The sequence below is a fragment of the Camelus dromedarius genome, chromosome X (genome assembly GCF_036321535.1).
Source record: "Camelus dromedarius isolate mCamDro1 chromosome X, mCamDro1.pat, whole genome shotgun sequence".
Lineage (NCBI taxonomy): Eukaryota > Metazoa > Chordata > Mammalia > Artiodactyla > Camelidae > Camelus > Camelus dromedarius.
In genome coordinates, this window is record NC_087472.1 from 63290345 (window position 1) to 63306358 (window position 16014).

General features: G+C 43.6%; 1 protein-coding gene across 2 annotated transcripts in view; it reads right to left on the reverse strand.

Moving 5' to 3' along the window:
• Positions 1-719: 719 nt before the first annotated feature.
• Positions 720-16014, reverse strand: part of AR (androgen receptor) — a 192453-nt gene continuing 177158 nt past the window's right edge. For both annotated transcript variants that reach the window (XM_064483081.1, XM_031446494.2), the window contains 4 exons: positions 12943-13087; positions 9048-9178; positions 8024-8181; positions 720-7328 (listed from right to left, as the gene is read on the reverse strand). In XM_064483081.1, coding sequence (XP_064339151.1) covers positions 7173-7328; positions 8024-8181; positions 9048-9178; positions 12943-13087 — 590 coding nt within the window. In that variant the 3' untranslated portion in view covers positions 720-7172. The remainder of the gene's footprint in view (positions 7329-8023; positions 8182-9047; positions 9179-12942; positions 13088-16014) is intronic.

Sequence of the window (16014 nt, forward strand, 5' to 3'; positions counted from 1 at the left end):
GTGGGGGGGGTCTTTATTTGAACTTTCGTAAATCCTAAAGAAGTCTGGCTTGGATTTTACGTAGGTGGTCAAGGATGATATGGCTCCTGAAAAGCAGTGAGAATGTGAACATGCCCATTCCTTATCTGAAGCTTGCCAAGAACTGGGCATGAAGCCCCCACCTATTTTGTGCCCCCAAAAGGATAAGAATGAGGGTGAGCAGCTGGGTTTTGTGTAGCTTTCTCCTGGTTGACAAGCTCAGGGTTTTTGATGAGAAGTTGTAATGGGCCACTATTGTCCATCTGTGCTTTCTAGCCCATACCTTTTGATATTTTGGTGGTCCCAGGTCAACCTATGCTAAGGTCAACACAGGACAAATTTATAACCCTTGTGGAAAGATTTTTAAAAATATGTGAAAATCAAAGTAGCATTAAAAAGCCACTGGGCATGATACCAACTCTTGACTTCAATAAAGACAGCCAATAAAAAGATCTAATTAAAAGAACTCTGATGACATTCATCTGAAATTTTAGATTGTTTTATGTTTTAACAAATTAACAATGGTGATAAGAGGACATTAGCAGCTTTTCTCTGGTCTCTTTGTTAACAATAACTTGAGCCTGCAGCCACAACAGGGGCTGTGGCCAAGTTTTAGCTGGCAGACCAGCAAAGCAGTATTTTACACAATGGATGACATTTCTGAAAGCAGAGACAGAGACAAACCCGAAGTCACACATGTATTCCAACAAACAAGTTTCTGCCATTTTTAATTGTATTTAGAGCAACAAAAGATTCCAAGATTACAAAAAGAGAATAGAACACTAGCGCTTGGGGCTGGTCCTGCTGCCCAGTGGAGGCCAAGTGCCTCTATGAGAACTGAAGCCCCATCGAAAGAAGTTTCAAGCAAAATTAAAGTTTCTTTAAAAAAATCTTTATGTGATGCTTTCTATTAACATTTTTTCCCTTAACATAAAAATTAATTCTTACATCCGGTGACATAGTCTGCTGCTTCCTGCTGCCAAATTAATCTCAAGGACAGTGAGAGAATGTCATGTCTGAGGCACTCCCTAATAAATGTTCCAGTCTAGGGGAAAGCAGAAAGGTGTCACTGAATGGTGAAGGGACTATTTTTTTTTAGCTTTGGTCATCCCAATGGTGGCTACTCTCAGCACCTGAGTGATTTATGGGATAGGGCAACCCTATAGGCACTTCACTGCAGGACAGTTAGCACCAAGGGCTAAGGTTGGGAGAGACTGCAGGCCTGGCCTGTCTGCTGTGCAGGGAACAGAGTACCAAAATGTGAAGCATTAGCCCAGGAGGGCACCACCAAATAAGCAGCAGCATTTCAGAATTTTCTTTCCTTGGGGGCACGTGTGTGTTCCAGTTTTTGGTGACTAATGGAATCTGTCACTATATGACAGCCTTGTTGAATCGTGAATGTGGGAACTGTTTCAGGCCACAAGGGCCACTCAGACCATAGCTTCTCATTTAATTCCATAAAAAGCTAAGAGACAAGTGAGATAAGGAAAGGAACTAGCACCCCTGCTATACTGAATTGGGACTGGAAACTAATCAATGCATATTACCTATGTTCTGGACAAATCTAATGGGGAGAAATCAAAGCTGAGTCAAGGGCTATTTTTCCCTGTAAGACTCTACCTGCTAAATGAACATATTTACCACTTATTTTGGGGGTGGGAATATTCCAAATGGTTACCTCAGCTAAAGTGTATGAAGAGTGACTAATGTGGATTTTTCTGCCTTCACCTAGAGATGGTTAGGTGTTGGGAGGCTCTGAGCAACAGACCCCAGTGTCAATCTCTTAATTGAAGAAAAACACCCCTACCTGTGGGCAGAGATGGACCTGTACCTACAGATACTACTTCTAGTACATTGATAATTTTTAACAGAGAAAAACAAATTTTCATTGTCAAAATCTTTATAGAACATATCAAAACCAGAATTAGAGCACATAGACACCCAGTAGCAAAAGCACCTCAATCGTAGGTGAATGAATTGTTTGAAATGGAGCACTTGCTCCAGGTTCCCAAGTGCAGGAAACTGCCCTTTTCTCACAAGGATGGTGAAGAACAAAGAATATCCTTACTTCTTGCAACCACTCAGGTCCCATTAGAGGGCCACTGGCTGATCATTTAGGTGGACCTCTGGGCCTTCCCTATCCAAATCCCAGTTGGTTCCAATGAGACTCCACCACCCTTTACACATTCATCTGTCTTGGGCTAGTAAAGTGCAATACATCATGTACCCTACCCTTTTCCCTCCTCTGCTCCTTGGCAAGGCCTGTGGGTCAGACCCCAATAGGAGCAGAGATATCTCAGTTGTTTGATCAGCCCAGGTGTCTTTTACACTCTGAGAGAGCTTCCAAAATGTAGCTGTAGCCTCTCTCACAAGTACATGGTATCAATTATGACCTGGAACCAAATATAAAGGTGCAGAGAAAGGTAAAGCTATCAGAACACATTATATCTATATATATATAATTCAATTTTGAAACATGGATACAAATACTCATTTACAATATATTTCAACCTTCTGCCTTAAACTGCAGAGAACTTTATTTTGTGCCATTCAGAGTGGGCAGAAATGAGGATTTCTGCCTGCTGTCCCTCTAGTGCAAAATCTATTCCTTTAAATGCTCCCCTTATCAGCAAGGGGCTTCACATCTTCAGATAAGCTAACATTGGCACTAGCAAACACAGTGGCCAAGACAGCTCCATTTCCAACCATGCAATGATGGAGCTTTAAGAATTTGCTCAGCAACTACTAGAGAAAAGGAAAGTTAGCTCTGCTTATAAAAATCACTTAGTGAAGGACCCATAATCCCATTTTTTTTCAAAGTTATCTTCCACCTTTCTAAACCTGTATATTGCATGTGGGGGAACCCACAAAACTCTTATAAAGTCAGTCACCAGCAAAGTCCTTTAGTCTGTCTTTGGACAGCTTACCAAAGAGGCACTAATGCTTGCTCCCTCCCTGCCCTAAAAATTTTGGTATCTTAGCAGATACAGTGTAATCTTTGGTTACATAATGTGATGCTTTCATTTCTGTCTTTTGTTTTTAACTGCTTTCAAAGATTTTTGAAAGAGATTAGTGGTGAGAACAGACCTGCCTATAAAAGGCAATAGGGGTAGAAACTTCCCTTTACAAGAAATTGCACATGATAAATGACTTATTTTGACTTTATATTTAGGATTTGATCCTGTGTTTTAGCATTCCTGGTTCCCGTGACCCCCCCTACAGGTGGTAGAGCATGAAGGCCACTCCCTTGGCCCAGTGCTTTCTCACCTGAGCAACTGGCATAGGATAATTAGTAGTCAACTTCTTGTTTTCCCAGGGCCATGCAGGGAACCATGCTTGGATAGTTACTCGGCTGTCTGAAGAGAGTCTTATGAAGTGCAACCCTAGCACAAGGCTGGAAACGGGTAGAGGGAGTGGCTTTGGCCTTTGGGCCATGCCAAATATCAAGGGAGAAAAGAGGGCAAGGCCATGTCTGTGCTGTGCCTAACGAAGCAAACAGTTAGAAGCTACTTGATGCTTAAAGTTAGGTCATTTGTGTAGTGTTAGTATCATGTGGATGGTGGACCTATTTTCTCATATAGTACAAATACTTCTTGCTATATATGCATATATGCATTTAGAAGTAGAATATGGACAGAGAGGGACTCTAGCATCAGCACATTATTTCTCAGACTGGACAATCACCTCAGCAACTACCCAAAGGACAGAGTGAAGCTCTTTTTTCTTTTTTTTTTTTTTTAGTGCCAGTGAACATATATAAAAATACATGTAGTACTGATTTTCTTTTTCAAAGATATATGACAGAATCCTTCAAAAAATTCCTTTCTCATTAAAAAAATAATGAACTCTCCAAGAACAAAGATACTGTCTGTGGCATAGAAAAGCTATGGAACAAAGAACCCAACCCCCATTTCAACTCAGAGGCCAGGCCTGGGCAAGCTGCCTAATGAACAAGAGCTGAAACTGCCACACGACTCTTCTTTGACCAGAGTTTGTGACCCTGGCAGCTATCTGCTGTCCAGTAAAGACAGGATTTTCTCCCTGGTGCTCCTTCTTTTTCAGTTCCTCACTCTCCATCCCCATTGAACACTGCAAACTCTTTGGAAGTAGTCCCCATGACTTGCCTGGTGAGTGATTCTCATCTTCAAGCTCACCAGGTGAGTGAGTGTGGGCAGCTGATCCTTCATGGGTGAGCACAGTGTACCAACCACATCAACTCTGTTTGTAGAGCAGAGTGCATGCAAAATGAGACTTCTGTCAATTACACTGGCTGGAACATCAATGGCCAAAAAAAAAAAATTCCCCTTTCATCTGTGGGAGACAAAGCCAAGCTAAAATCTCCTTTGCTCACTGAATAACAGTGCAAAAACAGTAGGCTTAAGTGCTTGCTTAAGCCATTTTTCCCTCGTCTTGCCATTTAGAAATTCGGAATAATCCAGTTGTTGCTGCTTTTAACTACACTGCTGTTTCACTGATTTTTGGCTTTCAGAAATGAAAAACATATATTCATAAAGACAAGAGTCACAATTGGTAAATCCATAAAGATGAAAAATCTGATAGCCAGAGAAATGGAAAGGAGATCATCTAGTATTTACAAAGAGAAGTATTAGAATGATATAATCGAATCCAGGTACCACAACAGAGGAAAATCATTTCAAAACAGATGTAAAGAAACTACTAAAGGGTAATCTAGTTTAAATGAAAAGACTGGTGGTTTTTGTTGTTGTTGTTGTTTTGTTGTTTTTTTGTTTGTTTGTTTAAAACAGCTAAAAGTGATCCTGTGAGCTTACATAAGCCAAATGGTGTCATAATAAAGAAAACCAGGATTTGTCTATCCTACCCTAGAAAGAGAACCTGTCAGTTTTAGTTTTGTACAGCAGTCTTGGATTGGTATCTCATCCATCTTAGGTTCCCCTCTCCCTTGTTATTTAAAGAAGCTGTTTTGCAAGTTCATTTGGCTATTAATATCAACAGAAATCAGGGGAGGAAACCCATATAGATCATATCATGTCACTCAAAAACTATCTTCTCAACAAGTAGAGTGAATCAACTGAAATGGGCAGCTTGGTGACTGGCTCCTAATTTCTTGAGTTTAGCGGATGAATTTAAGAGCTAAGTGAGAAGGCAGTGGCCAAGATGAGAAAGTAGGTGGACATTCCCCTATACTCATGATTAGGGGACAAAGTCAACAGAACAGAAGTGTGCCAAAGGACTATGTGAAACCAGTGTCCCAGGAACACACCCAGAGTCCATGAGTGGCAGCTCATTGGAGCCACACCAACCAGACCTTTCCAAAGGAGGCCATGGTTCTGTAGTCTCAATGTTTCAACTTCCTCTGACTGAGAGGCAGCTATAAAAGTGGGGAGTCTGAGTGAATATGGCCAATGTCAGAGCCTAGAATCAAGCAGCAGAGGAGGATGGTGAGTAAACTCACCAGATGGTGTCCATCTGGCTTTAAACTTTGCTTCTGAAGACTTTTGATTTAGTAGTCAGTCTCCTTTTGGTTACTTCTCTCTTCTTCCCATGACGTCTGCAGGTGGATATGCTGGCTGGCAAGGAGAGCAATTACAGTGTTTCTGGTTTTAGTGCCTTTAGTCTTCCCATCTGGATAATTGAGTTTTCTCTTCAACCCTGTTCTGGGTAGCCCCTTTAGCTGCTCTGAAGGAGGAAGTGGACGTTTCTCTACTTGGTGGGAAGGTGTCATCTCGGGGGGACAAAGGGCAAGACGCCCAGCTTGTCCAATCCTATAGACGCCTCCTTTCCAGTTTGTCTAAGGGCTCCAGAGATCTGATAGTTGATGAGAAACATTTGGTAAGAAGTCTTTGAGCCCACTGGCATCTAGAGATAGACGTCAAGACTGCTGGCTTGCTAGCCTTCTTGGTGGTGGGGGTTCTTAGCAGAGAGTCTGGAAACATGCCCAGAGAAGTGGACAAGCTTCACCACCTCGGCTGTAATGCAGTCTGGTGAAGTTCAGGCCCATGAGACACTGAAGGGAGGGTGGATGGTGCTTGCAGCTATGTGGAGTCAGGCGGAAACCTTTCAAGTCTTTTAAAGGTAGTGGCAAAGAGGGATCAAATCTTCAGTGTCCTAGGCAGAGAACAGTCAAGCCACTACTTCCTTTTCCTCTGACTCCAGCCCAAGCTTCTCCCTGGGCCACAAATGGGAAAGCCAACCTGGAGTGAAATGGGGCCTTCCAAAAGGTCAGATCTCTCCTCTCTTTCTCGCTGGTCTGATTCTTCAGTGGAAGTGGCCAAGTTTTGGCTAAAGAGAACATTAATTTCAAAGTTCTTAGAAAAGCTATTGAAAGTCAATTTGAGGGTGGAGGCAGAGGATGAGAGAGAAAAGGAGTTGGGGGGGCATTCACGTACAGACAAGTTTTCAAACAAGAAGCACATTTTTCAGTACCATGAATTACACTGCGGTTGAGCAGTCTTGCCCTCAGGGGCCAAGGCTGTGGGCAGGTACTGGTGATCCATCTGTCCTTTCTGTCCTCTCTTAAATCTGCCCCCCCCACCTCGGCTGTGGGGTCACCCTGCCCTTTAAAGGCAATAGCCATTGGCAGAAAATAAAGTCTCCCAGGGAGAGAGAGTTTGGGGAAAAAGAGCAGTGACTCCCCACAGGCTTGCAATTTTCACCTTATTCTAGTTACTGTTGGCCTCTTCGGGGATTTCTGTTTGTTTTCATATTTTTTAAGAGGGAAAAACCCGAGCAAGTTGGGTTTGTGTTTGTTTGTTTGTTGTGTTTTCCCAGATGCTCTTAGCTCTCTAAACTTCACGTGGCGTGAGGTGAGTAAATGTTTGTGTGGCTGGCACACAGCGCGGTGCTATAAACAAGCACAACTTGACACCGCACCACAGGAGGATCGTCACAGATTTAAAGAAGTACAACAGCATTCAAAACACAGATAAGAGCCACGGCAGGGAGCAAAGTCTGAAAGTGCCATGGGAGAGTCAGATAGAAAGGGAAAGAAAAGAAAGGAGGAAAGAGGAAAAAAAGCCCAGCAAAGAGGTCTTAGGAACATCTTCATGACAGACTGTACATCAATAGAGGAAATTCCCCAAGGCACTGCAGAGAAGTAGTGCAGAGTTAAAACAGGCAGAAGATATCTGAAAAAAGAAGTGGGATGGGGTGACAAAATGAAGGCTTCCAAAGCTTCACTGTGTGTGAAAATAGATGGGCTTGACTTTCCCGGAAAGGATCTTGGGCACTTGCACAGAGATGATCTCTGCCATCATTTCTGGAAAGTCCACGCTCACCATGTGGGACTTGATTAGCAGGTCAAAAGTGAACTGATGCAGCTCTCGTGCAATCTGCAGGGGGACAACAAGATAGGGAGAAAATGGGGTTGACAAGGAGTTGGCCTCTTGTCAGGCTCTCCCCCACAACCTTTGATTTCTTCCTCCTTCCTTCCATGTCCTTGATCCTCCCTGTGTGTGTGTGCACATACACATGCACTAAATGGTCTCCAGGAAGTCACTGAGGGCTCCCAAGAGATCTCTTACACCACTGCGAGCTCTCTGACTCAGGATTGGATGTTCCTCTTCCTCAGCACAGACACACAGACATGCAGACATGCAGAGTCTCTCTCTTTCTCTCTGTCTCTCTGTCTCTATCTCTGTCTCTGTCTCTGTCTCTCTCTCTCTCTCTCACACACACACACACACACACACACACAGATACCCACACATCCACGTATGACTCAAGGAAGAGGGGGAAAACTTCCAGGTCTGTTTTGTCTACCTAGAGAACTTATCTACTCTAAGCCCCTTCCCTGAGTCCCAACTGCTCGGTACTCAACTCCTCCACCTCTTTCACAACATCCAGCTGGGACACTGTGACCTGTGTTCCTTTCTTCTTCATTGCTTTTTCTTCCTGGACCACACTCAAAGCCAGAGGGAAATGGAAGCACCTCCCAACAGGTGGTGCCAGACCCTAGAAGAGCATATTATCACTTGGCTCTATCAGGCTGCTCTCCCTGACAAAGAACCCTCCATCATTTGCTTACAGGCTGCACAGAGTCCAGGAGCTTGGTGAGCTGGTAGAAGCGCCTTGAGCAGGATGTGGGATTTTTTCTCTTGCATGCAATGATACGATCAAGTTCCTTGATGTAGTTCATTCGAAGTTCATCAAAGAATTTTTGATTTTTCAGCCCATCCACTGGAACTGATGTGGGATGAAGACAGAATGGGGAGGGGAAGCATGCCCACGAAGGAGCATTAGACAAAACACCAAGTTTTCTGACCACAAATTTGACCCCCACCCCCACAGGGAGGGGAGCCATCTACTTGGCTTCCTGTCACTTGACGTCTATATGCCTGGGGCCTTCAGGAACTCTGACAGGAAGGTCTTAGGAAAAAGGATAGCCGGACCTAGTCTGTAGGGCATCAAGTAAACAAAATTTACTGAGCCTTTCTTTTTTCTAGTCTCCTAATCTACACATTTCATAGGACCTACAGTTTTATGCTGTCCACAGTCCAGCTCTAATTTAGACAATTAAAACACCTGGCTTTGAATATTAAATTTTGCCTCCTTTCTCCCTCACAGAGGCTAAGGCAGCACTCTGCTTAGAAGAGACATTAAAGAAATATTCCTTGGCTACCAAATAATCCCTCTCTGAGTTGCTTACATAGACCATCTCCTGTTGGCAGAAGAGGAAATTCCTTCTGGGAGGCAATCCCTTCTGCTCTACAAGAAATATAAGTTAGTCCTTGCCTGATTCTATGGTAGAAGCTGTGTAAAAATTCAGAGACCTGTTACAACCAGCCAAAAAGGCCCTAACCTAGAGAGAGAGAATCAGGGTAGGTGGGGATCTAATGGAGGTTGAATTCTAACAAATTAATTGGTCTCTAGCCATTAAATTCATCCTTGTTAGGGAAAAGAATGCTAAGGGAGAGTGGAGGAGGGAGGATGAAAGAAGAAGGGAAATGTTCAGGAGCTGGCTTCTTCCTGATAATTCTTTAATGAAAAAAGCAGCTCCCCTCTGATCCCCTATGCCCCCAGGGGCATTCCTTGCCCTTCCAGGCACTTACTAATGCTGAAGAGAAGCAGTGCCTTCATGCACAGAAATTCCTGGGGGGTGATCTGGAGCCATCCAAATTCTTGAGAGAGGTGCCTCATTCGGACACACTGGCTGTACATCCGGGACTTGTGCATGCGGTACCTGGGAAGGAGACAACACAAAGAAAAGAGAGTGGTAAGGGAAGGCTTAAAAGAAGCCCAGAGAGAATGTCTCTGGTTGTCTTACCCTCTCTAGGTTCTCCAAAAAGAGTTGTTTCTCCAAGAAGAGCTGTTTCTCTTTCTGGTGCTTCAGTGACACAGAACAAGCTTGTTCTTTTTTTTTTTTTACCCAAAATCCTGACATCCTGATGACTACTCATCTTCCCTGGCTAGGATATGGGTTAGCACTTGGAATTTCCACGTCCCTGTGCCCCTCCTGCTTCCTGAGTCAGGGACAGGAAAGCCTAACGAAATTAATACAATGGGCCAGGCACATGGTCTCCCTGACTACAGTTCTAATATCCCAGCTATGGCTAAAGCCAGAACCTGCCTCTCAGACATCCCATCTTGGAGTATTTCTAGGAGACAGGCCTTAGAAATCAACTCTTAACTTAAGGACACCAGGATTCTCAAATGACCACACTTCCCATACTAGAAATTTAATCATTTCTTTAAAAACTCCCAGGGAAGGCAATTCCCTATTGTATCTTTAAAGGAGTTTCAATGCTTATCAAATCAGTCAGAAAGTGTTTCTGAACGTCCAATCTAAATGTCCCCTGCTGAAGGGGAGCCTACTCCCTCATATACTGGCTTCTCCTTACCACAGTTTGGGAGTTATAAACATGTGTGAGCTGCTTTTATTATGGTAACTTGTGAACAGATCATCACATTATCACCTATAAATTATATAGGGAAGTGGCCAAGGCTTGGACAGCTTCTCGGTGGAGAGCAACCTCTCTGTTCCATGACTGGCCATGACAAGCCTCTAAGACAAGATACATCAACCTTCTGCTAGTAGACCTTATTGGTTTTCAGCATTTCAGGAACTCTGTGTGTGTGTGTGAGGGAGAGAGAGAGAGAGAGAGAGAGAGAGAAACTGATTTTATAGCTTGTGGAGAAAGGAAAGGGAATTTGACACCCACTTAAGTGGTAAGGAAAAAGACCCCACAGATTGGGTCCAAAGCCTACGGTTTGACATTTTGGTCCCCAAACTAATAGCCTTGTTCACAGGCTGAGCAGGCCTGGTACTGGCTAAGTGGAAGCTCAGCACCCTATCTCAGAGCGATCTTGGCTGGCCTGGAAAGAGGGAAGGGAAGGGGGCAGATGGTGTAGAAGTATTCAATACAGGCTGGAGCCCAATTAGAAAAAGGAAGCGTCTAGATAGTATCACAAGTCAATTGACCAGAACAGTGCTGCTCTTTTACCCTAGAGCAGTTCTAAATAAGATCTGCTGAGTCTTGGGGACTGGCCTTGCTCTGATCTCTACCGTGCTTGTAAGCCTCTGTTGATGACAACACTGCAGTGTTTTTACCATTGAAATCAGAATCCTTACATGGAGGATTGCTGTAACACTTCTACAGACCCCAGGGATGGAGAAGGTGGGGAGAGGAGGGGAGAACAATAAGGGAAAGAATTCACAGGGTAAGAGAACAAGATCCGAAGAGAAAGGGCAAATAGATTAGGGAGATAGCTAAAGGAAAGAAAAGGAGAAGAGAGTGGAAGGTAGAAAATGAGGAGTGGGAATGGAATTCAGGAGGAGAGCAGAGGTAGTTAGGAATAAAAGAGAGTGGATAAGGGGAGGGGGATGAACATTGGAAAAATTGAGCATGGTGCTTGACACATAGTAATTGCTCAAAAAATGACATGTTGGATGGTGCCATTATGATACTCTTCACCATTCTCCACTTGAGGAGAATAAGGTTCAGAGAAGTTCAGGAATTTACCCAAGGTTACACAGCTAAGATTCAAGCCCATTACCTTCACAAACTGTTCTCCCCAAAGAGGGAAAGAGGAAAGAAGAAAGCATGGTTGATGACAAGGTTTGGTGTCAGAGAGATCAGCAAATGAGTTGGCCCAGAGTCCCTGTCTCTCTCTTTGGGCCTCAGTTTCCCCACTGGTACCTTGAGGGGGCTAGCAGCAATTAGTGGCTTTCAACTGAGAGGTACTGCTCCCTTAGTGGATGCTAGAGATGTGTGGAGGCAGTTTGGACTGTCACAGTGACTGGGATTCTATTTGGTATTTAGTGGGCAGGTGCAAGGGTTGTTAAACATATTCTAATATGTGGGCATGTCCTACTCATTGAAAAACTATTCTTCTGAAAATGTCAACATTATCCCTGTTGAGAAACATAGGTTTAGGTGTTTTTAGGGACTCTAAGAGCTCTAACACAGTGGATTCCTACAAGAGGAAGGAAGAGGGGGCCTATTGATCCAGGAGCCCTATAGGACTTGATGTAGGATCCTGACCCCGTGGGGAATCCTGTGGTACTTTTGAATAAGGTACATGGGAGTGGACCAGAAAGCTGAGGTGAGGCGCCACATACTTACACAGAGGTGGAAAAGAAAATGAAGATTTAGAAAACAGCCACTTGTCACCTTGCAAAGGTTCAACAGTCTTAGGGCTCTAGAGAGGTAAGGTTGTGCAGGGGCCTGGGAGCTGATTCAATCACTGAGTGCAGCAAGAGGGTGGGGTGAAAGATGAACAGGAAGGGGGCTTTTTAAGGCCTGCCCCAGAAGATGGCATCATAGGTAACTCTTTGGAGATCTGGAAACCACAAAGCAGGTCTAGCCAAAAGCTCAATGGTTATTCTTAGCTGCTGGCTACCAGGGCTGGCTGAATTGTAAGAGGGCAGCTGGGGACGCTTATTATCCCCCATATGGCACTGCTGTACTGGAAGGAACCACTGGCCTGTAGATTTTATTTTAAGGCTCTTCTGGGTTAGAGGACTGGAGGGGAGGGAAGGTCAATTTCTTCCCTGACCAAAGGGATTCTCTGTGGTGAGACTAACTCAAGGTTCTTAGGTGGATTTTTCTGGCCAGTTTTATTCACCATGCCACAAGGGACATCAAACAGCAGACATAGAAAAGATTATCACTGTTAGGAAAAGAGTATTTGAAAGATACTTTTTTTTATTCCTTGCCCATTATGGGCCTGACATTTGACATCCATCAGCTTCCATTTTAGTCATCATAACAAACCATTTAAGAAGGTCTTATTTTATTAACAGATGAGGAAACTGAGGGTCAAGGAAGTTAAGGGTCTTGCCCAAAGACAGCAATGTAGGAAATAACAAAACAGAGGTTTTAGTTGAGAAAAGTATAATTTCAAAATCTGAACTGTTGGCCAAATTCGTGAAGGATAAATAGAGCTGGTGGCAGGGTGAGCATTAAATTAATCTGTTTTTAAGAGAAGAGAAGTGACTGGGCCAAGGTCACATGGCCAGAGAATGGTGGAGCTGCTCCTCCTCATCACTTACCACCATGAAGCAGTATAAGAGCTGAGAGTACATAGACAGACTTTGGATTCCATTGCCAACATGCATTAGCTGTGTGATGTTGGGTGAGTCACTTTATTTTGTTGAGACTAATTTTCCACATCCATTTAAAAAACTTAGAAAGGGGAAATCAAGATATCATGAGGGCTCAATACGAAAGGATTAGAAAATGTCTAGTGTAGTCCTGGCACAAATACCTTGCATCTTGAGTGGAAAAGTCATGGCGACAGCACCAACCCCCCCTTCCCTTCCACCAACTGGACTTTCAGCCAGGCAAAGGTATCTCAGATTGAGCAGGTTGGCTGGGCCTCTACTGCCTCACCTAAAGGTCAAATGGGCTAACTCTCACTGTTACTCCCATTGCCATCATCATCACCAACCAGGTCTGGCAAGTATACTGTGCCTATGTGAGGTTTGGGCCCATGAACACTTACTCATTGAAAACCAGGTCAGGGGCAAAGTAGAGCATCCTGGAGTTGACATTGGTGAAGGACCTCCAGCCCATGGCAAACACCATAAGCCCCATCCAGGAGTACTGAATGACTGCCATCTGGTCATCCACGTGCAAGTTGCGGAAGCCTGGAGGTAAGGCAGAGGGAATGGTCAGACTAGGCATTGATGTGCTAAGTGAAGTCTGGGACTCTGCTGGACTGAGAATCTCTGGCACTCAGACTGCCACTGAGGAGCCCCAGGGACCATCAATGCTCGGGAGTTGGGGAGAGCAAACTATATGGCGGAGATAATATTCCTTGTTTTCCCTACTTCACTGAGCTGCTCAAAGGAGATGGTGATGGAGGCAAAAAGTGCACTGACAGTTGGAAGAGAATAATAATCTAACACTTAACTGACTGCTTACAATGAATGAGCTCTAAGTACTTTACTTATAGAAACTCATTTAATCCCCACAACAATCCAATAAAGTGGGTACTATTATCATTCCCATTCTGTGAGTCAGTAAAAGTGAGCCACAAAAAAGTTAAGTAACTTGTCCAATATGATATGGCAGACCAAGTTCCCAGCCAGGCAGTCTGATTCCAAAGCCTGTGTTCTTGATCTTCAGACAGGCTCACTGCCTTTCTGAAGATGCAATGTGATGATCATTTCTCCTACATGAACAGCACGTTTCATTCTACAAAGCCCTATTCTAGCTATAATCTGGTTTGTCCCTTCTAACAACCGTGGGAAGGGGATATTATTACATATCAGCATATGATGGAATGTCTTTGACAGTCATGCCTTATCCACACCACCTTCAGGCTCCCTCTCTCTTCTTTGACTCTCTTCCTGCTTTCTACTTCCCCTCCGTTATTTTATATTCAACAAGTGCCTGGCTTTGCTTGTTTCCTACTTGACTGCCATTCATGCCCTACTGCCATCATTATACACAAACAGGCCCTTTATGACCTGCCTTCTTAGACTCATTTCTTGCCATTTGGCTTCTTGTAATTTAGGTTCTAGTTATTCTGAAAAACCCACAGTTTGCTGAATACACTCTGCTTTTTCATGCCTCTATATCTCTGCTATCTGTGCACAGGTAGTTGTCTTTGCCTAGAATACATTCCTCCCTCCCCAAGTTTTCCATATGATAAATACCTACTATTCATCTTTCAAGTCTTCACTGAAAGGCTACCTTCTTCGCGAAGCCTTTTCTCACTCACTCAAGCAGAAGACCTAATGATTCTTCTTTTACTTTCTTACTGAATCTTATGTAGGCCCATCCAATTATAGCACTCATTACACTGTACTGGAGTTTATCAATGCATCCATCTGTCTCCCCAACAAGACTTAGAGCTTTTTGAAGACAGGGATCATTCCCTTCTTAGTCATCTTTTCCTCCCTAGCATATAGCACAGTTCAGATGTTTAAATAAGCATTTGAGAAATATTAATTAAATGGACTAAAGACCCTCATTTTTTCATTTTATAAAAATGGGAATTACAGATGATTTCCACTTTATCTCCCTTAAGCTCAGAGGACAGAGACTCCTGGATGCTACCTCCACAATACCACATAGGTAGAACAGATGTGGGTACACTTTCCTGGAGGTTTCCAAATAGTTGGATGCTTAAAGCATCACCTTAGAGCTCATCCCCTACCAGTAACCCATTTCTATTCTTCCTAACAGATCCAGAATTATCTGAAATTTTGTCTTGCTATACTTCATTAGGAATGCTTACATGAATTTAGATAATGCTTCTAACTTTTCTGATGATAACATAATTTAACCCTCACAATTACCCTAGAGGGTGGGCAATGTGGCACTTATTTTGCCAACAGGGAATCTGAGGGCAAGAGAAGTTAAATGGCTTCCCTAAGGTCATATAGCTTATGTGTGGCCAAAATGGGACTAGAACCCAGGTGCTCTAATTCCCTTCTTCAGTGCTTTGCCCATGCTACTGCTGAAGGACACAGCTCAAGAACTACCAAGGGCACAAGCTTTTCACATCCATAGGCTCAGGTCTGAAGTCTACACTATCTCTACACACTGTTTCGTCACCCACCCACATCCTATTTCCCTTTTTTTCCCCTTTAGGTTCCAAGGCTATCAGATATCAGGGATTCTAGAGTCCCTCATATCAACACCCTTGACTGCAATCTTAGCTCTGAGGCCTGTGTCTCCCATCTTCATAGTAGTGATATGCTAACAGACTAGCTGGAGCCTCAGACCCCAGAGTATTTCCTGTCTGAAGCTCTTCTGTAGCACAGAATGTCTGAGGCTGACTTCCCAGTAGCAGACAAAAAGCAGAGCTTCAAGAATCAAACATCCAAGGATCTCTTTAGGAGAGGGTCCAGGAACTTGAATCCTGAACCCCTGGGTTGGGAGGCAATGGGAAGCAAGGAAAGCCTTGCTTAGTGAGTGTGTGGATGTGAGGGTACATGGGAGGGATGAAGATTAAATTGTACAAGCACCAAGGAAGTCGTCAATACTGAGGGATTTTTTTCCTCTCCCAGAGATGCCAGAGAACTAACAAAGAGGAGAAAAATGGGAAAGCTTAGTTTGGCTGTAATACTAATTAACAGTCCTTAGTGAGAGCTGCTTAACACTCATATGCGTAATCACTGCATACACAGCAACATAGCAGGCTAATTTTCCTCTAGGTCTAATCTGATTACAATATCTAACTCTGTTCTTTAATTCCTAGCCTTTGAAGTAGCCTGCTTAGATGGCTTGGCTATCAAGGGATGACTTAAGGAAACAGTGCCTCCAACCTGCAGGTTTCCTTCAACATACATTCACTCAACAACAATTTGGCATTGTATTAGGCTGTTTTAGAGAAATAGAGAGGAGTCATTTTCAGGTTCTGAAATACACCAAACAGGTTAGGGAGCAGAGGCAGTTTCTTTGAGACTCTGTTTTCTTACTAGAATCCAATCAACATCATTTCTTAGCAATCTTCAAAGGAAACCTATAGTCACCACTACTAGATGACTAGTCTGGGGGACCACGCCCAAAGAAAGGTCAGTGAGGAAATATCTGCTGCTTCAGTGCACTTAACAGCCAGTCT